The 26383-nt window shown below is 37.0% G+C and overlaps 2 protein-coding genes across 2 annotated transcripts in view; both read left to right on the top strand.

Annotated features, from left to right (window-relative positions):
* NXPH1 (neurexophilin 1) overlaps nt 1-26383 on the top strand; it is a 368365-nt gene that overhangs the window by 243313 nt on the left and 98669 nt on the right.
* On the top strand, nt 13462-15019 carry LOC781499 (heterogeneous nuclear ribonucleoprotein A3-like). The gene is given in 2 exon segments (XM_059885798.1): nt 13462-13560; nt 13562-15019. Coding segments are annotated over 2 exon segments (1137 nt in total). The 5' UTR covers nt 13462-13501; the 3' UTR covers nt 14640-15019.

Here is a 26383-nt window from a genome sequence, read left to right on the forward strand (position 1 = left end):
GTAGCAGAGATCCTTTTCTTTTTACTGACTTGAATGGGAATATTCCTAATACTCTGCTATGGATGTTTGGGCATATAATTCAAGTTAAGAAAGTTTTTTTTTTTTTCCTTCCATTTCTAGCTTATATAATTAGCATCAGGAGTAAGTGTTTTTTGCCAATCTATTTTGGCATCAATTTTTAATAATATATAGGCATGTGTGTGTGTGTGTATGTGTTCAGTCACTCAGTCATGTCTGACTCTTTGCATATATGTACATAACATTTCGTTTGTATTCTTGGAGAATTCGTCTGAAGTTATGATGCATTGTTTTACTAAGAAACATGATTATTGATTTTTTTTTTTTGTAATTTAACATACATGTACAAAAAATAGATGTTTTCTTCTCCTGCTTGATTATTGGATTACCTTAGCCTTTAGAAATTTTCTAGCTAAGCTTTGTGAATTCGGTTGGTTTTTTTAAATATCACTTGTATGAGTGTATTGAGATTCTTTTGTTAAGCTAATACATATTCAGATTTTATTATAATGATTACATAGGGCATTTGAAATAATGTGTAATTTCTGTCATATGCAAAATTTCTCAACACAGCTACTTATTATAAATGTATTAATTATCATTAAAATGACTAAAATTTTACTTTGGGAAATTTTATTACTTTATTAGCTTTGCATAAGTGATTTATTAATGTGCCCCATTGTGGTCATAATTTTTGACAATATCTTATATATCTGAGAATTTTATCTTTGAATGTTATGTTGTTTGATCTATAATATTTGTAACTCTATATGGATTGGGCCTTTTATCAATATAAATATTCATATTATCTCATTAATTCTTTTAGTCTTGTGTTGGTATTACATTTTATCTGATAGTTTATCTTCGTAGAAGGCTTTCTTTAGGGTTCCTGGGCAGCAACAGGCCAGAACTCTTTGGTCTGTGGTTAGAGAAGTTTGGTGTGTTCCCTTCTGTGCCTCACATACTACTTAGCTTCCTGCCTTTTGTGAGAGTTCTGGTTTTCTTCTCTCTGCAGCCCAGATATCTAGGCAAAAGGCCCTCTCAGGAAAGAATCTCCTTTGTTTGGAAAGAAATTCTTAATGCTTCATCCTGAGAAGCAAGTGCCCCTGTTTTCAGCTGCTTTGTTTTTTTGTCTCAAGAGAAGGAGGCCCAATACTGACATATTCACTGGTGTTTGATGGATGGTCTTTATTGAATTGTTCTGACCGTTGTCCTGGCCTTTCAATTTGCTGACTCTGAGCTTGGAGTTTCTCTGGAGCTCCTTTTGGAAGAAAGGTTCTCACCTTGACAGTGGCCTTCTCTCAGGCATTTGGGTCAAACTTTACTCACAGTGGTTTCTGTTGGTTTGTGCATCTTTATTCACGTATCTAGAGATTCTCCTATATTTCTGGCTTGCTTATAGCATCATTTCTTCTTAATGGCAACAGTGATTGATGAATTTTTTTCACCCATGTATAAGTCTGCAAGTCTTCACATCCTTTTTTTTTTTCTTTAATAGAAAATTATTTAATTAGTATACATGTGTTCCCCATCCTGAACCCTCCTCCCTCCTCCCTCCCCACACCATCCCTCTGGGTCGTCCCAGTGCACCAGCCCCAAGCATCCAGCATCCTGCATTGAACCTGAACTGGCATCTCGTTTCATACATGACGTTTCACATGTTTCAATGCCATTCTCCCAAATCTTCCCACCCTCTCTCTCTCCCACAGAGTCCATAAGACTGTTCTATACATCAGTGTCTCTTTTGCTGTCTCGTATACAGGGTTATCGTTACCATCTTTCTAAATTCCATATGTATGCATTAGTATACTGTATTGGTGTTTTCACATCCTCAGCAACATTTTCAAGCTTTTAAATTTCTGCATGTAAGTTGTGTATAGGGTTATATTTCACTGGGCTTTTAAGTTTACATTTTCTTGATTACTAATAAGCTTGAGCATCTTTTCATTTGTTTTGGATATTCAAATTCCTTCTTCTATTAAATGCTTCTTTATATCATTTGCACTTTTTTCACATTTTTGTCTCTTTCATTTATTTGTAGGAATTTATTAAAATAAAATTTGGTTATCAATCCTTCCTTGGTGATATGTAGCACACTTACTTCTGATACATTCCTTCTGACTTTTGGTTCATCTTTTAATTTCGTCAATCTTTTTTCTCAAGTTTTGCCTTTTTATAGAAATCTTTCCCTATCTTGAGATCTTAAAGTCATTCTTTTATATTTTCTTCTAAAAGTTAAAATTTTTTCCTTATAGTTCAGTGTTTAGTCCAACTGGAATTAAGTTTCAGGGTATGTTACAAAGTCATTACACAGTTTTATGGATTTTTCCAAGTGGAATTACTAGCATTGTTATTCTTCCACTGGTCAACAATTCTACCTGTTATATATCATGTTTACCTTTAGTACTTGTTGGTCTAATTCTTTCTGTCTGTAATCTCTTTATCATCTTTTTTTTCTAATCCCATATTGTGTTGATTATATTCTTTATAATAAGTGTTAATGTCTACAGGGAAAGTAAGTCTTATCCTTTGTACGTATCTTAGTATCATCTGGTTAAGTCCTTTAGAAATCCTGAAGATTTTATGATTTTGATATATATCAAATCAATTAATTTTTAAAAACGGACATCTTTTAAATTTAATCATTCTATCCATGAATGTGGGCAACCCCTCTATTTTTAAAGTCTTCTTCAATGTATTTTAGCAAAGATTATATTTTTTTCTGTGAAGGTCACTTACCACTTTTCTTAGATGTGTTACAATATACCTGTTATTTCTTTAAATTCTTATTGTAAATGAACTTTTGGAGACACATTTGAACTCTTTAAGACTATTACATATAAACGCAATTAATTTTTGTTACATTTATTTCGTATTTAGTCATTTTAAAGCTTTGTTATGTCTTACAATATCTGTATATTATTTCAGGCTTTCTGTGCTTAGAATGTGTGAATAATGATTATATTGCTTCTTCCTGTTTTGATCTATTTTATTTTCTTGTCTCATTTTCTTGACTATGGTAATAGAGAGCATCCTTTTCTTACTTTTAAAAAATACGTATATAAGCTTTATTGGAGAAGGCAATTGCAACTCACTCCAGTACTCTTGCCTGGAAAATCCCATGGATGGAGGAGCCTGGTAGGCTGCAGTCCATGGGGTTACGAAGAGTTGGACACTTACTGAGCGACTTCATTTTCACTTTTCACTTTCATGCATTGGAGAGGGAAATGGGAACCCACTCCAGTGTGACGGCGGAGCCTGGTGGACTGCTGTCTATGGGGTTGCATAGAGTCAGACACGACTGAAGTGACTTAGCAGCAGCAAGTTTTATATTGTACTATTTGTGCTTATTTTTTGTCAAGTTCAAAGCATTCTCTTCTATCCTGATTTCTGAATTTAAGAAATCATGATTATCAACTTAATTTTCCTATATGCTTTCTCTAATCTATTAAGGTGATCATATGATTTTTCTTGTTAGATGTGTTAATATGATGAAATACATTAATAAATTTAATAATGGTATATAATCTTCATCCCTGGAGTAAGCCCAGTTTGATGCCAGATGTGTGTATGTGTGTGTGTATATATGTGTGTATATATATATATATGTATATATATATAATTTTCTTGACTTCTATATATGTTTTTGGATCAAATGTGTAAGTTTCCTTGGAAACATCTGAACCTAATTCATTTTTGTTCTGTTTGCTTAATCTATCAATTATTGAGAGAAGGACCTACTCAGAAAGCCAATACCATGATGGTAGATTTGTCAATTTCTTATTTTACTTCTCTTAATTTTTATTCTGGACCCTGTACTTTAGTCCATGGGGTCTCAAGGAGTTGGATATGACTTGGCAACTGAACAACAACAGCAATTTTTATTTTATGTAGAATTAAAGCTAAGTTGATAAATATATGCAAGCTTCAAATTGATATGTCCCTGTCTTAGATTAAAGCATTATTATTATGAGAACTCTTCACCACTACGCTTTTTTGAGCTAAAATCTATCTTTGTGATATATGTATACTCTTTGCTTTTGGTAGTATTCAGTTGACATATTTTCTAGACCTTTTCTTTAACATTTATATACATGTCTTTAAAACAAACCAAAGCTGTATTGAAAAAAATTAAAATTCTCTCTGAGTAAATTTTTCTTTTAACCAGAGCATATTGTCTGTTTATATTCATTGTGATTACCAATATATTTGAATTAATTTTTGCTATTTTTTAATTTTGCTATTTTTATTTTATCCTTTATATTTTTATGTGATTTTTATATTAAAGACATTTCTTTCCTTTTTTAGTATTCATTGTTTATCTTATTTTCCTCCTTTATTTAGAAATTTATACTCAACTCACCTGTTTCACACAGGCAAAACCTACCATGACTTTCTACACATATGCATGTGCATAGCCAGACACACACACATACAGAAGCAAGACCACAGAAAAGTATTTCCTTACCATCTCTGTTTGGCAGGTGGATTTAAAAAATCACAAATTATATGATATATATATATATATATATATATATTATCTTTCTGGCTCAGGTTCATTCCTTTTTATGTCTGAGTAATGTTCCATTGTATATAAGTACTACAACTTCTTTATCCATTCATCTGTACAGTGGAATTGTGGGGAGGGAGGCTCAAAAGGGAGGGGATATATACGTAATATTGACTAGTTTGCATTGATGTATACACAGCATTGTAAAGCAATTATCCTCCAGTGAAAAAAAAAAGCACAGCTTACTCAGTTTATTGGATACAATTAGCACACAGCACAGGTTAGTCAAAGTAGGGGAAAAGGGTAATGGGCCATTCCAAGGAAAAGTCTCAGCCAGAGGAACAGTTTCTGATCTGGCAACGAGTGAGTCTCTGACAGGCAGGAGTGGGAAGTTACCCTCTGTTCCCTCAGGGCCTCCGGCAGCATCCCTCTGGAACCATTCTCAGCAGCGTGGAGTCTGTTCCTCCAGCCAAGAGCCTTCTGGAGGGTGGATTCTTTTTAATTTATTTTTTCACTGCTTGTGTAGCCCTTTAGAGAGGGATTTTTTTCCCCCAGCTCTATATGCCCAGGTTCCAAGTATGTGAGTCTTGTCCTCATGGGCTATTACTAGAAATAGGTTTCTTGGGCCAGCGGACACCCTTATTGCAGCCAAAGGCCTAAGTTATTGCTTACAGTCTTCTATTTTACTCCTACTTCATTATTCTCTTTTGAGTATTTTCCTTACTTGTTTGAAAAATCAGTTATTAATATATATTTAACCATTTTTGGTGTTTGGTAGTGGGGATATTTCAGCAACATCTAATCACCATCTTACCAGAAACAGCCTCCAAGTGCTATTTTATTCTCCATCCCTCTTCCATGTTGTTCTCTGTACAGGTAAACAGGGCTTAAACTAAGGAAGGACTGAGCAGTTGTGATGTGTAATGCCTAAACTGGATATTAAATAGTAATACCTAGTGAAACCCATTCACCTGGGGCCCTGTGTTCATGACTTGGAAGTTGTGTTGCTGGTATTCTTGGGTAACTATATAATTAGGAGACAGTGAACAACTGTTATTTCAATTTTCTTCTTATTTAAGAGAGAAAATGATACAGTCTTTGAGTGATATAGAAAAATTGTATCCAGTGACTTTTGCTGTTAATGCTTCATCTGTAGGATTTGAGATTAAAATGAATTAAAAACATCCAAGTCTTCCTTTTATTCTTCCCTTCCTATTGAAATTATTAGCTGAAAATAGGACAAATTAAAAGAATTTCTAATAAAATATTAAGTTTACTAGGTGATTTTCACTTAGAAAGAGCAGATTCAATGAAAAAAGCCTCTACCACATGAGATTTCTATTAAATTTAAATGAATGTCTTATGATCTAAAGATTCAGTCTCTTTGAATGAGCAGTAATCAGGAAGATAGGCAGTCAAGTTTTAATATCACCTTGTCATTGTTGCAGTTGGTCAGTTTCTATGTTGCAGCTTTGTCTTCTATAATGCTTGCCTAACCGTGCTCCCAGAGGTATGAGAATGTAGTGAAGTCCTTGCAGCCCTCTTCTTTTTATGCTTAACTTTAAAAATACTTGCCTGTCTCTGCATTACAATACAATATGCTCTCTTTGCCATTTTGCTAAACATTTGTTACCATATGACAATATTCTCCTCCATCCGTCAGTTCAGTTTTGACAACATGCCTGTCATTATCAGGAGTGTATAGGCAATGATTAGAAAAAGAGAAATGACACTGCTGTTGCAATAAAGGTGGATGCCATTAAGATGAGCCAAAGCCACAGATATTTAGCTGCAATTAGACATTCATTCGGAGAAGGCAATGGCACCCCACTCCAGTACTTTTGCCTGGAAAATCCCATGGGCAGAGGAGACTGGTGGGCTGCAGTCCATGGGGTCGATACAGTCGGACATGACTGAGCGACTTCACTTTCACTTTTCACTTTCATGCATTGGAGAAGGAAATGGCAACCCACTCCAGTGTTCTTGCCTGGAGAATCCCAGGGATGAGGGAGCCTGGTGGGCTGCCGTCTATGGGGTCGCACAGAGTTGGACACGACTGAAGCGACTTAGCAGCAGCAGACATTCATAATCTGATTATGAGTTCAAATGTGAAGAAGATAAACACAATTAAAACTGCATGGATAAGATGTTGGAAACAAATCACTGAAGACTTATCCTGAAGATGAGATTTATTTTGGTATGCTGTAATTTTAAGTTGTCAAATAGAGTTCCTCTGTACCTGCAAGCCTTTTAGATGATCGACTTTAGAACATTTAACATTGGCTCATCATTTCAGTTTGGTATTTTGTCTTTATCATATGCTGTGATACTTGAAAAAACGTTTCAAAACTCTTCCAAATTGGAGTTTATCAACTCTCTGATCATTATCAGAACACTAGAAGCATTTTTCAACATATTTTTGAAAATGGTTGTAATGGATAACTCAGGGTTAAAGTATTTAGCTCATCCTCTTTTCTGTGTAGTCTATAAGTTATTGAGAATAAGTATAATTTTTGGGTGGAGATTTTTTCTGTGACTTTTTTTTAATATTGTTTTTCTGGCTCACAGAACAACATAGGGTCATTTATCCTCACACCCCTAGTCTATTCCCTGCTCTCTTTCATTAATTCCAGAGGATTTTTACTTCTTTTAATCAGTTTTTAAGTTTTCACCTTTCTATGAAGGACTTTCAATTTCTTCAGCTCCTAGCTTTTACTCTCAGCCTTTACCTGACCATATCAGCCTTCCATGTAAAAATTCACTGGGCTGCACTTTCTTTTAAAAATGATTTGGAAATTCCACAAGCAACAAATTATTATTATATACATAAAATTAAGAAAAATCTATAAAAAATCACCTATGTCTCATACCCAGAATTAACCAAAACTACACTTTGATATGGGGCTTCCCTGGTGACTCAGTGGTAAAGAATCCTCCTGCCAACGCAGGAGACGTGGCTTCAATCTCTGGGTCTGGAAGATCCCGTGGAGAAGGAAATGGCAACCTACTCCAGTAATTGTGCTTGGAGAATCTCATGGACAGAGGAGCCTGGTGGGCTACCGTCCAAGGGCTTGCAAAGGGTTGGACATGACTTAGCAGCTAAACAACAGCAACACACTTTGATATATACTCCTCAAAGTGTTTATATGTTAATAGAGCCATTACATATTTTATTTATCTCATATACATAAATAAATGGAATCATACTTCCTGTGATTTTATAATCTTTTTATTTATTCAGTCTACATCCTAGAGAGAAACCTCCATCATGAGGATCTTCCTATGTCAATAAATAAACCTCTAAAACTTGCATTTTATATCTGCTCAAATTCAATTACAGGGATGTGCCAGAATTTGCTATACTAATTCTTGATATTTAGGAATTCAGGAAGTTTCTGAGGTTATTAATTTATTAAACACGTGTTTTGAGTATCTACTATATGTCAGTCTCTATTCTATTCCCAGATCTTATAAATAAAGGGACAGGTAAATTTTTGCTCATATTATTTTTGAAGTGTGCCTGTGTGCTCAGTTGCTCAGTCATGTCCAGCTCTTTGCAACCCCATGGGCTGTAGCCCGTCAGACTTCTCTGTCCATGGGATGAGATTCTCCAGACAAGAATACTGGAATGGGTTCCCATTTACTTCTCCAGAGGGTCTTCCCTACCCAATGATTGAACCCACGTCTCCTACATTGGCAGAAGGATTCTTTACCACAGCACCACCTGGGAAGCCCTATTTTTGGAGAGTAGCATTCAAATAATCTCTCTTCTTTGGGTGACCTACTCTCCCATGACCACAGAGGGACTTGGTTTGTTGCCTACAGATGATCCTTTTTATACAACTTAAGGGAAAACACACTTCTGTGTACTCCATCCCTCCTTCCCTTAATGATATAAGTCACTGTTAGGCTTCTATGCTTTTGTTTGGAGACATTGATCACAGAGAGAAATTAGTGTTCTTGTAGAAATTTAAAAGAATAGCTGGGATTTTTAGTGGGTATTTACTTCAGAGTCATCTTTTCATGTCACTCTCATTCAAAATAAATGCTCCTAATTGAACATAATTTAGTACATACGAATTACGGTTTCATCTCTTAGAGGTTATATGTTCTAGTAGTTGTTTTGGTGGTAGAATTTTAAAAATCCACCTTGTGCTCCAGTATTAGTGGGATTTTGCTTTATATCTTCAACCATAAAACAGAGTTTGGCTACATGATTTCTATACTGCTTGCCAGCTCTGGACAGGGGGCATTGCGCTATCATAAAATAGTTCTTAAGGCACTGATTGGCTCAAATGATTTTAAACCTTGTTGGTATACACACATCTATGCAGTCTCTAAGCTTCTGGTTCTGATTTCCCTTAAATATGTTATATTGTTTTCTCAATCATAGGAATAGCAGGATTTTCAATAGTCTGTACTAATAATCTATACTTTGATTTCTTTCCTCTAGATTCTGGGGGATGTTTGCCCTCTCAAATGCAGAAGGGCAGCCTATTCTCCTTAGCCAATTTTCTTAACAGTCAAGTTGGTCTATAAACTGATAGAAGAACTTTTCAGAGGATTTAAAGATGATGTACTGTCGGACATTTTCTTGTTTTTGTTTCTTATAATACACAGGTGACTATTTCCCTGCTATGTACTTTTGCATGGCCAGGGTCAACTATTATCATTAGGAAATATAGGCTAAAAGTGGTAATATTAACACAATAGTTAACCTTGTTGGATTCAACTGGGCTTTCATTGCAGCTTTCCTTTTCTCATCTCTCTTGATACATGAATCTATTTTCAGAAGATGGAACGCCAGGAGGATAGGAGAAATCAAAGACCTCTCCAGACTTTAATTCTTGGAAAACTCTTCAAGTTGCTTTTGGATATTCTCAATTTCTTTCATCATTTCTCCTGAGAGAATTCAGAATTAGTGTTCAATAATTTTTTTCTTTTTGGCAAAAACAAACTCTATTAGATTTTTTTCAAGTGAGTCACTTACTACAGTTTCATAAGGTCAGATTCCAACTAGTATTTGCATTTTTAACTGACATTCAGGGAGGATTTTTAGCTGGAGTTAAAGACCAAGAGAGAAGGGACAAGCACTTATTATAGCTTGACTGTTCTGAAAATGATCTGATTTTAAAAAGGTTAAAAAATGAATATGATTATCTTATTATTCCTAATTTGAAATTACACCATTAAAGCCACATTCTACTAAAGGAATATATAATGCAAACTTATTACTATATAGTGTCACACTGAGGGATTCAGGTGTAAAGGGAAAACCCACTCCTTTGGAAGTCAGCCCATCCCCAGGTGTTGATAGGATTTGTGTAGCCCATAAAACATTCCATGAGGCATGAGGCAATGGAAACAGTAATTGATGGTGGTCTCATTTCTGTTAACCCTTTCATTCCCACTCAAGTCACCTATTGGCTTAGCCACAGACTTTGAGTCTGGGGAGAGGTCCTATAGATATCACATGTTAGTCAGCTCCAAATCATTCCCAGTCACTTCCATGGTGTTTCAGTCTGTCTCACTGAGCTGGAGATTCAGATATTCAGGGTGGAAAAAGCAAAGAAGAGGTTTGGGGCAATGTTGGCTGAATGAGTTTGAAACAGTCTCCCTAGTGGTGGGTGGAAAGGTAGGTGGATGATTGGATCTAATACTATAAGGAAAATGAAATGCAACCAAAACTGTTTGGAAGGTCCAAAGGCAAGAAACCATAAATATTCAGAATGTTAATTGCATAGTCAGAACAATTCAGCTACCCATGAAGGCAAGACTCTTCACTGTGGTTTTTCTTCTGGAAACTGACCAATGTCTGAGTACATGAAGAAGTCTAATAGATGCTAGCATCTGATCTCTACTATTTCCAGTGCATGGCAATTGACTGGCACAAATTAAATGTGAGGTAAAAGTTTATTGATTGAAAGCTCTTAATTTAAATGACCTACATCATTGGCTTCAGTTTAGGTTTGTGTCTTGGTAGCTTGTACAGGCAGTTATATATGTAGGAAATGTACTAAGGAAGACTATTCTAGTTTATTCCTGATAATATGAATAGTAAGGTTGATTGATAGAGAATAACTAAATATTACTTGCTTTTGTGTTATAAAACACACAGTAGGACCTTCAGTTCAGTTCAGTCACTCAGTCGTGTCTGACTCTTTGCGACCCCATGAATCGCAGCACTGCCAGGCCTCCCTGTCTATTACCAACTCCTGGAGTTCACTCAAACTCATGTCCGTGGAGTCACTGATGCCATCCAGCCATCTCATCCTCTGTCATCCCCTTCTCCTCCTGCCTCCAATCCCTCCCAGCATCAGGGTCTTCTCAAATGAATCAACTCTTTGCATGAGGTGGCCAACGTACTGGAGTTTCAGCTTCAACATCAGTCCTTCCAGTGAACACCCAGGGCTGATCTCCTTCAGAATGGACTGGTTGGATCTCCTTGCAGTCCAAGGGACTCTCAAGAGTCTTCTCCAACACCACAGTTCAAAAGCATCAATTCTTCTGTGCTCAGCTTTCTTTATAGTCCAACTCTCACATCCATACATGACTACTGGAAAAACCATAGCCTTGAATAGATGGACCTTTGTTAACAAAGTGATGTCTCTGCTTTTTAATATACTGTCTTGGTTGGTCATAACTGTGTTTCCAAGGAGTAAGTGTCTTTTAATTTCATGGCTGGAATCACCATCTGCAGTGATTTTGGAGCCCAGAAAAATAGTCAGCCACTGTTTCCACTGTTTCCTGATCTATTTCCCTTAGTAAATGAATAATCAATGCAACTTGTTTTTAAAATACTTAATATATTCTAGACACTGGGTGTATTGCTTTATTTGCTGTTGCTGCTGCTGCTAAGTTGCTTCAGTCGTGTCCGACTCCGTGTGACCCCATAGACGGCAGCCCACCAGGCTCTACCATCCCTGGGATTCTCCAGGCAAGAACACTGGAGTGGGTTGCCATTCCCTTCTCCAATGCATGAAAGTGAAAAGTGAAAGTGAAGTCACTCAGTCATGTCCGACTCTTAGCGACCCCATGGACTGCAGCCCACCAGGCTCCTCCATCCATGGGATTTTCCAGGCAAGAGTACTGGAGTGGGGTGCCTTTGCCTTCTCCGATTGCTTTATTTACATTATCTCATTTCTTTTCTATTACTCCCATTTGGCTGAAGTCTGTCTTATTCACTTTCTCACTATGCTCTTAACCCTTCAACATATTGCCATGAATTTATAGTTCTTCATCAATGAATTTAAAACTCTTCTTTATAAATCCATTAATGGATATTTTATTTTGGTCCTTATTCTAGTTATGTATGGCAGAATAGTATTGAGTTTCCCGTAGTTGGTGTCTTTTTAATTCAAAATTTATTGAACTTCTATGAACATGATGTTGTCCTAGCTGCTATAAGACATAGTTTTAACTATTTAAGGGCAGAGATTATGTTTCACTCGTTTCTTAGCCTCAGAATATCTACCTAATAGAGAACTTTACCTATAAAAGCTGACAAACATTTTGCTGTGCAATTGTGAATTAAAATAGCAAAAAAACAGTATCATAAATTCTGTAAGGTAATATAAATGCCAAAGAAATGTTTTAAGCAAAATGAGCTATGAATTCTAAAGTGAGAGAAATCATTGCGGGTGGGGACACCTGGGACAGTTGGCTCTGGTAGTTTTGTAACAGGCTTTGAAATTCCCCCAGTTAGGTTGTTTCTGGTAATCCCTAACTGCTTTTCAGCAGTGATTTGCAGGACATTTCCTTACATGAGAAGAGTCTGAGCACTTGTTTTGGGAACAAGAAATGTGAGAATGGAAGAGCCCTGTTTTACTCAGGCGGTAGGGAGAGTCAGGGTTGGGATGCCAGAGGCGGACCACGTCAAATCGGAGATGGGGTCATGGCAGCTGAAGGGAAAGTGGACAATAGGCTGGAGAATCAATCAGATTCAGGTATCATTTATAACCAACAGTCTAATGGCAAGAAACATCAAGGAGAAATCCAGTATCGTAAGCTTCAGAGATTAAATATTTCTTGACCTCAATAATAATGGGAATGTTAAGAAGGAGAAAAAAAATCAGTAAAATGTAACAATTCAAAATCAATTTCACTTTACACACCAATTTTCAGACAAGTATCTGATGACTTTGGAAATATAGTATATCTAATAGGTGCACTCATGTTTGTGTGTAAATTTTGAATCAAATTAGTCATAATACCTATATGTTTATGTATTATTTTCTAAGCACCACGAATATAATTTCTTAATGCCGTATTTTGTTCATCTTTTTATCCTTGGTACTTATCATAGTGTCTAATTTATAGTAAGTGCTCAACGAGTATTTGAAATATGAATAAGTTTTCATTAGAATATTAGTAGTATTCAGAACTTTAGGAATTCATTCTTGAGCTTCAATTTGTTTATCATATCAGAATGCATTATAACCACAGTTACAGTAAATCTACTATGATATGAAACACACCACACCAAGGAAACTTTGTTTTATTCTGATTGCTGGTTTTGAACTGATTTTGAGATAAGAAACATGTAGATTAAATGTGGTCACATTCAAACTTTAAAAAAAAATAAGCCCCTTATCTATCCTTGTCATTGATGTGTACAATATGCAATCAAGTAAGATTAGAACAGTCATTTGAAATCCATCCTGGCTTCTATAACACCAGTTATTTGTAACAGTTTATTTACTTTCACCTTTCACTAAGAAGTCTATTATTTTATATAGACCTGCTCTCCAGGTGCCCTCACATTAGTATGAAAAAAAAAAGAGGTCAATCAATTTAGGACACATACGAGAAAATAAGATAATGCAGAATAACATCTAAAAAAACAGTGAGAGGCAGAATTGTTTGATTGTATAAGAGTATTTTAGGAGAGAGTAGATTAGTTTTTAATAGTCAAAAAGAAATGATAGGGTCCCATATTGAACTCGAGTTGGAAGAGGCGAGTCCGGTCTCAAAATGGAGGTAAAACCGCTGCCTGGTCGCCCCCAGCCCGACTCCGGCCGTCGCCGCCGCCGTGGGGGAGGAGGGTCATGATCCCAAGGAAGCAGAGCAGTTGAGAAAGCTGTTTATTGGTGGTCTGAGCTTTGAAACTACAGATGATAGCTTAAGAGAACATTTTGAGAAATGGGGCACACTTACAGATTGTGTGGTGATGAGAGACCCCCAAACAAAATGTTCCAGGGGCTTTGGTTTTGTGACTTATTCTTGTGTTGAAGAAGTGGATGCAGCGATGTGTGCTCGACCGCACAAGGTTGATGGGCGTGTAGTGGAACCAAAGAGAGCTGTTTCTAGAGAGGATTCTGTAAAGCCTGGTGCCCATCTAACAGTGAAGAAAATTTTTGTTGGTGGTATTAAAGAAGATACAGATGAATATAATTTGAGAGACTACTTTGAAAAGTATGGCAAGATTGAAACCATAGAAGTTATGGAAGACAGGCAGAGTGGGAAAAAGAGAGGATTTGCTTTTGTAACTTTTGATGATCATGATACAGTTGATAAAATTGTTGTTCAGAAATACCACACTATTAATGGGCATAATTGTGAAGTGAAAAAGGCCCTTTCTAAACAAGAGATGCAATCTGCTGGATCACAAAGAGGTCGTGGAGGTGGATCTGGCAACTTTATGGGTCGTGGAGGAAACTCTGGAGGTGGTGGAGGAAACTTTGGCCATGGTGGAAACTTTGGTGGAAGAGGCGGCTGTGGTGGTGGAGGTGGTGGCAGCAGAGGGAGCTATGGAGGAGGCGATGGTGGATATAATGGATTTGGAGGGGATGGTGGCAACTATGGCAGTGGTCCTGGTTATAGTAGTAGAGGAGCTAACGGTGCTGGTGGACCAGGAGGACATGGAAACCAAGGTGGTGGATATGGTGGCGGTGGTGGAGGATATGATGGTTACAATGAAGGAGGAAATTTTGGAGGTAACTATGGTGGTGGTGGAAACTATAATGATTTTGGAAATTATAGTGGACAACAGCAGTCAAATTATGGACCCATGAAAGGGGGTAGTTTTGGTGGAAGAAGCTCGGGCAGTCCCTATGGTGGTGGTTATGGATCTGGTGGCGGAAGTGGTGGATATGGTAGCAGAAGGTTCTAAAAACTCAGAAGAAAAGGGCTACAGTTCTTAGCAGGAGAGAAAGCGAGGAGTTGTCAGGAAAGCTGCAGGTTACTTTGAGACAGTTGTCCCAAATGCGTTAGAGGAACTGTAAAAATCTGCCACAGGAGGAACGATGATCCATAGTCAGAAAAGTTACTGCAGCTTAAACAGGAAACCCTTCTTGTTCAGGACTGTCATAGCCACAGTTTGCAAAAAGTGCAGCTATTGATTAATGCAAGGTCGTGTCAATTAGATGTACATTCCTGAGGTCTTTTATCTGTTGTAGCTTTGTCTTTTTCTTTTTCTTTTCATTACATCAGGTATATTGCCCTGTAAATTGTGGTAGTGGTACCAGGAATAAAAAATTAAGGAATTTTTAACTTAAAAAAAAAGAGAAATGATAAATTATACAGGTAAGCTATGTATGAAATCTTTAATGTTTGAGTGCTGTGACTCAGGGAAACATGATATCTGGAAAGTTGGCAGGAGAATAGTTTTTTTGTTGTTGTTGTTGTTTTTTTTTTAGCTGGAGTCAGAGAGTTTGAACTGGATCAACTGGCAACTGAGTCCGTTTCATGGCTTTGGAGTCAAATAGCAGGTGGCTTTATGAGACTATGTTTTTGAGCTCTACCTGATGAGTGAGTGGGAAAACCCTGAAGATTTTATAGGCTATTAACATAGTTAAAAAGGAAGATTACCACAGTGCTACTGCCAAGAACTAAGTAGGATAAAAAGGAACCTAAACAGGTTTATTAGTCCAGGAAACATTCTTATTTAGAAAACCTTTGAATATCCCCAGAACTAAGGATGGTTATTTCTTAGACTCTTTATTAAAAATCAGAAAATAATAGTCTTTAAGAGGAATGGGTTAATAAGATCTAGTATAAATGAATGAATTAATTTATTTAACCAGTTCAAAATGATTGCTTATTGTGAAGTTTCCCGGTGACAGTAAACCAATGGTCTCAGCCCTGATGACACTCATCGTCCAGTGCTAGGCAACATGAGTGGTCATACCAACGAGAGACTGGGCAGCGCCACAGAACAGAGAGAAGTGCTACGATGGGATTGGTGTTGAGTCTTTGGGGAACACATAAGGATGGCATAATTGTGCTTGGAAAAATACCCAGTGTTACTTTCTGCATCTGGCAATATTACTTTAAATTAATAAAATTGCTCATAATATGGTAATGGTAAAAGCATAGTATATATCAAGCCTTTTGTTATGTGTCAGCCCTGGGAAAATGTTTCATATGCATTATCTCATTTTAATCTGTAAAACTACCCGGCTGGATAGGCTCTAGTTTGTTTTCTTGTTGTTATTATTATCCAGATTAAGTAAAGTGAGACTTAAAAATTTGACTGTCTGTCTAATGGTCACAGAACTGGTCAGAAGTAGAGATGGGCACAGACTAAAGCTTTGCTTTAACTTTCATAAACACATATGTGAGACTTCTGAAAGAAAACACTAAGCAGGAACACAGAGTATGAATAGCTAACACAACCACTGCTCAAGATGAAAAACAACTCTCCTGCATTCAAGGAGCTATGTGCGTGCATGCATGCGAAGTCACTTCAGTAGTGTCCGACTCTTTGTGACTCTATGGACTGTAGCCCAACCAGACTCCTCTGTCCATGGGATTCTCCAGGCAAGATTACTGGAGTGGGTTGCCATGCCCTCTTCCAGGGGATCTTCCTGACCCAGGAATCGAACCCACATCTTTTATGTCTCCTGCCTTGGCAGGTAGGTTCTTTACCACTAGTGCTACCGGGGAAGCCCCTCAAGTAGCTATAATTTTTGAAAAAAAATTACAATGGCCTACTTGTTGAACAGTTTTAGATCAATGGGGCTCAAATGTAAAAGTTACCTTTTGGCATCTGAGGACAGGAAATGTAAATTTAAAATGAATTGGACAGCAGCAAAGTCACTCACTAGAACAGAAATCCTTTTCAATAATAGCAACTCAAGTCTTCTTTGGCACAGAAGAATTGTGAAATATTTATGTATGATCGAAGCAGCAGTACCAGACAAAGAAAAGATTCACAATCCTTCCAATAATAGGTTTGGAAGTAGGCAAACATCTTTTTAATGCAGTGTAGGAACCAGTTTAAGGTTAATTTTTAAGCTGAAATGTTTGATTTTTAGTTTTCTTGTTTGTCTTCTGTGTGTCAAAATTTTCCAGCTTAAAAATGGTTACTGTAACAAATGAGGAAAGATACCAATTTCATGAAAATCAGAGGACATAATTTATGTACCAGTCCCTTATTTTGTAAAAAGTGGCTAATGCTATTATACATAACATAACCTTCAATGGAGTGATCATTTCCTCAGGTGATGTCTTGTGATTAAGAAGCCGTTCAGTGGCACAGAGAAGGACAGAGGCATGATTGCTTCCTCTCCAAATCGTGCCTGAATAATAAGTAGTCCAGGTAAGAATAACTTGGTTATTATTGAGGTGTCTTCATTTTGTAGCCTTAGAACCTTTCATCAGTTATTTTAGCCTCACAGGGTGAATTTGAACATTTTAGTTCTTTTAAAGTCACACAACACTCAAAATACTATCAGGGGAGAAGAGCTGGGACTGAGGATGGGTTATAAAAAGTCATTTTTTTCCCATCCTAACACCAATATCAAAGTGATCATATCTTGCATCTACTGATTCTTAAATAACAATTTGGCTCATCAAATCCAGACATATCAAAAGAACTCAATCTAGTTGAATCTAACAACTGCCTTGAGCAATAATTACTAGATAAAAGAGGAGGGTATTAAAAATGCACTACAAAACAAAGGCAAAACAAAATGTAAATGGAATTAATGACTTTTGTCTAATTATACCCAAAATACATAGTGACCAAAAGAAATAACCAAATTGATATGAAAATTCCTCAAGTAGAGTGATATTGTGTTAAAAGTGAAAGTGTTAGTCACTCAGTCGTGTTCAACTCTTTGTGATTTCATGGACTTTAGCCCACTAGGCTTCTCTGTCCATGGAATTCTCCAGGCAGGATTATTGGAGTGAGTAGCCTTTTCCTTCTCCAGAAATCTTCCCAACCCAGGAATTGAATCTCAGTCTCCTGCACTGCAGGCAGATTCTTTACTGTCTGAACCATCAGAGAAGCCGATTGCTACATTCTTAAATTTCCTACATGATAAGGAACCCTAGTTCTTTTATAATGTAAAAACAATTTATTGTACGTGTGTCTAAATAATGAACTGTGAAGTAAAACTGACTTAAAATTATGCATCTTAAAGCTAAGAAAAAGAGATATTTGGTACACACCAGGTACAAAAGACTCGAGTACAATAAAAAGACTTTTCAGGTAGCTTCCAATGAAAAACTTGCTCAAGACCTTGGGAATGACAGTGTATTAAAAAGCAGAGACATTACTTTACTTTGCTGACAAGGTCTGTATAGTTAAAGCTATGGTTTTACCAGTAGTCACATATGGATGTGAGAGCTGGACCATAAAGAAGGCTGAGCACTGAAGAATTGATGCCTTCGAACTACAATGCTGGAGAAGACTCTTGAGAGTCCCTTGGACTGCCAGGAGATCAAACCACTCAATCCTAAAGGATATCAACCCTGAATATTCATTGGAAGGACTGATGTTGAAGCTGAAGCTCTAATACTTTGGCCACCTGATGTGAAGAGCTGACTCATTGGAAAAGATCCTGATGCTGGGAAAGATTGAAGGCAGAAGGAGAAGGGGATGACAGAGGATGAGATGGTTGGATGGCATCACGGACTCAATGGGCATGAGGTTGAGCAAACTCCAGGAAATAGTGAAGGACAGGGAAGCCTGGAGTGCTGAAGTCCATGGGGTCAGAAAGAGTCGGACAGGACTGAGCGAGGCAACAACAAAAAGTACAAAAGAAGAAGCAATTAACTTAAACTTGTGAATTAAATAACATGTTAAGTAAATAAAAAGACTTTTCAGGTAGCTTCCAATGAAAACCTTGCTCAAGAACTTGGAATTGACTTCAGAAGTGCTTTAAGCCTCAGCTCATATTCCCAGTTTAAATGATTATTGTATATTCTTTGAGATATTACATATTTTTGAGGTGTCAAGAGGAGCTGCCTAGTCTGTGTTTGTTTTCATATTTGCTTCAAATTGCTTATAAACTTGTAACTGGCAGTAAATGATGTCAATGCCTTGTGACCCCCATAAATAAGAAAAGCAGACAGTTGCTTGTCATTTAATTCAGCTTATAACTGTCAGAACAGGTTTTGTCATTGGAGATGAGTCTGGCTCAATTTACTAGACCTTATTCATGAGCGTATTTAGCCAGAATGAGAAAAGTATATAGTGATCATTTCAAACATAATTATCATTTTATTTTTAAAGGAAAATTGTCAAAAATTAAAAATTTCACCTATATGGAGAGATGTTTGCAAAGGAAAAAATTCTTCATCAATTCTGGGTCATAAGTTGGTGTTCTTGAGCTGCTTTTTTGCATATTAAAAAACTTGGAAGTAAAGTTACCTTGCCTAATGTCAGATAGAAAGGAAGTATAAGAGTCAGGGCTTAAACCATGGGTATCTGATTTTTGGTTTAATACTTTTCCCACTAAACCATAATTACTATTTTAAATCTATTTAATATTGCAGTGTTACCCAGAGCCATGATTTACACTATTTGTACTGTTGCCAATACTGTTACCTAAATATTCATCAGTTCAGTTCAGTCGCTCAGTCATGTCTGACTCTTTGCGACCCCATGAATCGCAGCACGCCTGGCCTCCCTGTCCATCACCAACTCCTGGAGTTCATTCAGACTCACGTCCATCGAATCAGTGATGCTATCCAGCCCTCTCATCCTCTGTCGTCCCCTTCTCCTCCTGCCCCCAATCCCTCCCAGCATCAGGGTCTTTTCCAAAGAGTCAACTCTTCACATCACGTGGCCAAAGTATTGGATTTTCAGCTTTAGCATCATTCCTTCCAATGAACACCCAGGACTGATCTCCTTCAGAATGGACTGGTTGGATCTCCTTGCAGTCCAAGGGTCTCTCAAGAGTCTTCTCCAACACCACATTCACCAATTCTTTGGCGCTCAGCTTTCTTCACAGTCCAACTCTCACATCCATACATGACCACTGGAAAAACCATAGCCTTGACAGGATGGACCTTTGTTGGCAAAGTAATGTCTCTGCTTTTGAATATGCTATCTAGGTTGGTCATAACTTTTCTTCTAAGGAGTAAACGTCTTTTAATTTCATGGCTGGAATCACCATCTGCAGTGATTTTGGAGCCCAGAAAAATAAAGTCTGACACTGTTTCCACTGTTTCCCCATCTATTTGCCATGAAGTGATGAGACCAGATGCCATGGTCTTAGTTTTCTGAATGTTGAGCTTTAAGCCAACTTTTTCACTCTCCACTTTCACTTTCATCAAGAGGCTTTTTAGTTCCTCTTCACTTTCTGCCATAAAGGTGGTGTCATCTGCATATCTGAGGTTATTGATATTTTTCCCGGCAATCTTGATTCCAGCTTGTGCTTCTTCCAGACCAGCGTTTCTCATGATGTACTCTGCATATAAGTTAAATAAGCAGGGTGACAATATACAGCCTTGATGTACTCCTTTTCGTATTTGGAACCAGTCTGTTGTTCCATGTCCAATTCTAACTGTTGCTTCCTGACCTGCATGTAGGTTTCTCAAGATGTAGATCAGGTGGTCTGGTATTCCTATCTCTTTCAGAATTTTCCAGTTTATTGTGACCCACACAGTCAAAGGCTTTGGCATAGTCAATAAAGCAGAAATAGATGTTTTTCTGGAACTCTCTTGCTTTTTCGATGATCCAGCGGATGTTGGCAATTTGATCTCTGGTTCCTCTGCCTTTTCTAAAACCAGCCTGAACATCTGGAAGTTCACAGTTCACATATGCTGAAGCCTGGCTTGGAGAATTTTGAGCGTTACTTTACTAGCATGTGAGATGAGTGCAATTGTGCAGTAGTTTGAGCATTCTTTGGCATTGACTTTCTTTGGGATTGGAATGAAAACAAATATTCATAAATATGTGTAATTATTAATCATTTGGAAGATACAACAAAAGTTTGTACATTATCTTCCAGCTTTATTAGGGTATAACTGAAAATTAAAAATTGTATATATTTCAGGTTCAGTGTTATGGTTTGTTATACTTACCCGTTTTGAATGATTACCATTTCAAGTGAATTAACATATTCATCACCTCTCAAAGTTGTCTTTGTGTGTGTGTGTGGAGGGAGGTGAGAACTCTCAAGATCTACATTCTTAACAAATTTCAATATGAAGCATAGTGTCATTAACTATAATGACCAAGCTGTATATTAGCTCCCCAGAGCATTTTCATCTTATAACTGAAAGTTTCCATACTTTGATCAACATCTCCTTATTGCTCCCATCCCCAGTCCCTATTGAACACCAATATAACCTCTGGTTCTATGTGTTCTTTCTTAGGTTGCACACAGAAGTGAGATCATGTAACATTTGTCTTCTTTATTTAGCTTAGCATAATGCCTTCAAGGCTCATCCATGTTGTCACTAATAGCAGGGTTCTTTCCTTTTTATGGCTGAATTATACTACATTGTTTTTTTATGTAACATGTCCTTTTCCATTGATCAGTTGATGAACACAGGTTGTCTGTGTCTTGTCTATTGTGAACAAATTCTTTAAGATACTGATTTCATTTCCTTTGCATATGTGCCCTGTAGTGGGATTGCCTGATCATGTAGTAGTTTTATTTTTTATAGTTTGAAGACCTCCAGTGCATTTTAAAAGTGAAAGCACATTTAAATAAGACCATCAATGTTATCTGCTTTTATCTTTCTGAAAATTTTCAGTGGTTGAATGGTCAGATGGGTGCAATACTCTGATCTGATATGGGTGTAATATTTCAGATGTTACAGAATGAGAGAAAGAATGCCTGCCTACAAAGACTTGACAACAAGGTGTGGTTGAACAGGGAGCTAGAAAATTGGACACTGGGAATCACTTTTGTATATGAGTGTCAAATATTATTAATTGTAAAAATGAGGTAGAGGATTCCCCATGGTGTCTGTTGGCTCATTCTTTCTTCTCTCTCCTTTTCTCTCCCTGTGTCCACACTCTGTATTTCTAACAATCTGTCTGATTCACATGATTATTACTTGTCTGGTCCCAAAATACATGAATTCCAATGTCTTTTTTCCCTCAAGAATTCTGTAGCTTTTTCATCTACAATGGCCTTATTGTATATGTCATTGCATGAGTGCTAAGTCACTTCAATCGTGTCCTTGTCTGACTCCTGGGTTGCCACGCCCTCCTCTAGGGGATCTGATCTCTTTCATCTCTTGAATTAGCAGGCAGGTTTTTTACCACTATTGTCTTTTGGGAAGCCCATATATGTCATTACAAACAAATAATAGCTAAGGTCTGCTTCTGTTAAAAGACTATACAATTTGGGGGCTAAAAGATCTGTTTTCAATTTATTTCAGGATCTTCAAATACCAAAACAAAACGTGTCCCTCACAAAATTAATGAAGTTAATCTAATTTGTAATTTATGGAAATTCATAAGAAGTGCATTAATTTTTGGACTCATCAGCCAAGGGAGGCAAAGTTAGTTTTCTTAAGCCTAACTGAGCTGAAAGGAATCAAAACCTGTGATATAAAAAAATAAAAAGGTTTCCAGTGTCTGTCTGATAGTCTTGATTCATGGAGGTGGCTTCCCTCTCTTGAAGCCTCTCATCCCTAATCCTGATTTCTTTTTCAAAGAGGATAAGAAACACAAGCTGGAATCAAGATTGCTGGGAGAAATATCAATAATCTCAGATATGCAGATGACACCACCCTTATGGCAGAAAGTAAAGAGAAACTAAAAAGCCTCTTGATGAAAGTGAAAGTGGAGAGTGAAAAAGTTGGCTTAAAGCTCAACATTCAGAAAATGAAGATCATGGCATCTGGTCCCATCACTTCATGGGAAATAGATGGGGAAACAGTGGAAACAATGTCAGACTTTATTTTTCTGGGCTCCAAAATCACTGCAGATGGTGACTGTAGCCATGAAATTAAAAGATGCTTACTCCTTGGAAGGAAAGTTATGACCAACCTAGATAGCATATTCAAAAGCAGAGACATTACTTTGCCAACAGAGGTCCGTTTAGTCAAAGCTATGGTTTTTCCTGTGGTCATGTATGGATGTGAGAGTTGGACTGTGAAGAAGGCTGAGCGCCAAGGAATTGATGCTTTTGAACTGTGGTGTTGGAGAAGACTCTTGAGAGACCCTTGGACTGCAAGGAGATCCAACCAGTCCATTCTGAAGGAGATCAGCCCTGGGATTTCTTTGGAAGGAATGATGCTAAAGCTGAAACTCCAGTACTTGGCCACCTCATGTGAAGAGTTGACTCATTGGAAAAGACTCTGATGCTGGAAGGGATTGGGGGCAGGAGGAGAAGGGGACGACAGAGGATGAGATGGCTGGATGGCATCACTGACTCGATGGACGTGAGTCTCAGTGAACTCCGGGAGTTGGTGTTGGACAGGGAGGCCTGGCGTGCTGCGATTCATGGGGTCTCAAAGAGTTGGACACGACTGAGCGACTGATCTGATCTGATCTGATACATGTACACTATGACCTATCTATATATACACACAAACATACACATATATACATATACAAACACAAATATATTATATATACTATGCTATATATAATCATGTATGTATATATACTGTTGTGAAATATATATTAATAGTTATTATACTCTTTTTGTATATTGCTATAGCATGAAAACTTTAAGTCATCAAAAACTGCAAAGTACACATTGATTTCAAGTGAATATGGAATGTTCTCCAGGACAGATCACATACTGGGCCAAAAAAGAAGTTTTACTTATTATCTGAAAATATGATTTTAATGGTTATTGATATTTTGTTATGTACCATAGCTTCAAAACTTAATCTTCAGTAGTTAAACATTTAGGATGTTTTGCTAATTGGAATTGCTCTTTTCAAAGTTAGAAATGGCTGTTATTTATCCAACCCATGATATCTTCTGGCATTTGAAATGGCTGCTGCCTCTTCTGATAGAAATGTCCCCTGCCTTTGATCTTCTTTCCTTTTCTCTGACTTTGCATTCCTCTCTCTTTCTCCTAAATGTAGACAGTCCTTAGGGTAGTATCCTTGGCTTTCTTACCTCAATAGACTCTCCTCTGGAAAATTCACTTTTCCCAAATCTACATTTTTCACTCTGAAAATCTCTCAGAAAGTTCTATCACCATTTTTCTCTTTCTTTTACAATTTCTTTTTCTAACTTTTTTTTATTGAAGGAAAGTTGCTTTACAGAATTTTGTTGTTTGCTGTCAAACCTCAACATGAATCAGCCATAGGTATACACATATCCCCTCCCTTTTGAACCTCCCTCCTATCTCCCTCCCCGTCCCATCACTCTAGGTTGATACAGAGCCCCTGTTTGAATTTCCTGAGCCATACAGCAAATTCCTGATGGTTATCTATTTTAAATATGGTAATGTAAGTTTTCGTGTTGCTCTTTCCATACATCTCACTCTCTCTTCCCCTCTCCCCATGTCCATAAGTCTTTTCTTTATGTCTGTTTCTTCAGTGCTAACTTGTAAATAAGTTCTTCAGTGCCATTCTTCTTGATTCTCTATATATGTGTTAGAATACAATATTTATCTTTCTCTATCTGACTCACTTCACTCTGTACACTAGGTTCTATGTTCATCCACCTCATTAGAACTGACTCAAATGCATTCCTTTTTATGACTTAGTAATATTCCATTATGTATATGTACCACAACTTCCTTAGCCAATCATCTGTCGATGGATATCTAGGTTGGTTCTATGTTCTAGCTATTGTAAATAGTGCTGCAATGAACAATGGGATGCATGTGTCTTTTTCAATTTTGGTTTCCTGAGGATATATGCATAGGAGTGGGATTGCTGGGTCATATGGTGGTTTTATTCCTAGTTTTTAAAAGAATCTCCATACCATCTTCCATGTGGCTATATCAAATTACATTCCCATCAACAGTGCAAGAACATTCCCTTTTCTCCACACCTTCTCTGGCATTTATTGTTTGTAGACTTTTTGATGATGGCAATTCTGACCGGTGTGAGGTGATAGCTCATTGTGGTTTTGATTTGCATTTCTCTAATAATGAGCGATGTTAAGCATCTTTTCATGTGTTTGTTAGCCATCTGTATGTCTTCTTTGGAGAAATGTCTGTTTAGGTCTTTTTCCCACTTTTTGATTGGGTTGTTTGTTTTTCTGGCATTGAGTTGTATGAGCTGCTTGTATATTTTGGAAATTAATCTTTTGTCAGTTGTTTCATTTGCTATTATTTTCTCCCATTCAGAGGGTTGTCTTTTCACCTTGCTTATAGTTTCCTTTGTTGTGCAAAAACATTTAAGTTTAATCAGGTCCCACTTGTTTACTTTTGTTTTTATTTCCATTACTCTAGGAGGTGGGTCATAGAGGATCTTGCTTTGATTTATGTCATTGAGTGTTCTGCGTATGTTTTCCTCTAAGAGTTTTATAGTTTCTGGTCTTACATTTAGGTCTTTAATCCATTTTGAGTTTATCTTTGTGTATGGTGTTTAGAAGTGATCTAGTTTCATTCTTTTACATGTAGCTGTCCAGTTTTCCCAGCACCATTTATTGAAGAGGCTATCTTTGCCACATTGTATATTCTTGCCTCCTTTGTAAAAAATAAGGTACCCATAGGTGCATGGGTTTATTTCTGGGCTTTCTATCTTGTTCCATTGGTCTATACTTCTGTTTTTGTACTAGTACCATACTATCTTGATGACTGTAGCTTTGTAGTATAATCTGAAGTCAGGAAGGTTGATTCATCCAACTCCATTCTTCATTCTCAAGGCTGCTTTGACTATTTGGGGTCTTTTTTGTTTCCATATGAATTGTGAAATTTTTTGTTCTAGTTCTGTGAAAAATGCCATTGGTAATTTGATAGGAATCAAATTGAATCTGTAAACTGTGTTTGGTAGTATGGTCATTTTCATAATATTGATTCTTCCTACCAAGGAACATGGAATATCTCTCCTGTTTATGTCATCTTTGATTGCTTTCATTAGTGTCTTTTAATTTTCTATGTAAAGTTTTTTGTCTCCTTAGGTACATTTATTCCTAGATATTTAATTCTTTTTGCTGTAATGGTGAATGGGATTAATTTCTCTTTCTGATTTTTCATTGTTAGTATATAGAAATGCAAGTGATTTCTGTGTATAGATTTTGTCAGTCAAGTCCAAGAGGCACAAAGAGTCCCATACAGGGTTAACCCAAGGAGAAACATGTCAAGACACATACTAATCAAACTAACAAAGACTAAACACAAAGAATAATAAAAACAGCAAGGGAGAAGCAACAAATAACATACAAAGCCCCATATGCTTAACAGCTGACCTTTCAGCAGAAACTACAGTCCAGAAGGGAATGGCAGGATATACTTCAAGTACTGAGAGGGAAAAATCTACAACCAAGATTACTGTGTCCAGCAAGGATCTCATTCAAAATTGATGGAGAAATAAAAAGATTTTCAGACAAGCAAAGGTTAAGAGAATTCAGTACCCCCAAACTAGCTTTACAACTAATGTTAAAGGGACTTATATAGTCATGATATACAAGAGAAGCAAAAAGATCTACAAAATCAACCCCAAACAGTTAAGAAAATGGCAATAGGAACATATATATCAGTAGTTTCTTTAAATGTAAATGAATTAAATGCTCCAACCAATAGACAGAGA

Source organism: Bos taurus, chromosome 4 (genome assembly GCF_002263795.3).
Source record: "Bos taurus isolate L1 Dominette 01449 registration number 42190680 breed Hereford chromosome 4, ARS-UCD2.0, whole genome shotgun sequence".
Classification (NCBI taxonomy): domain Eukaryota; kingdom Metazoa; phylum Chordata; class Mammalia; order Artiodactyla; family Bovidae; genus Bos; species Bos taurus.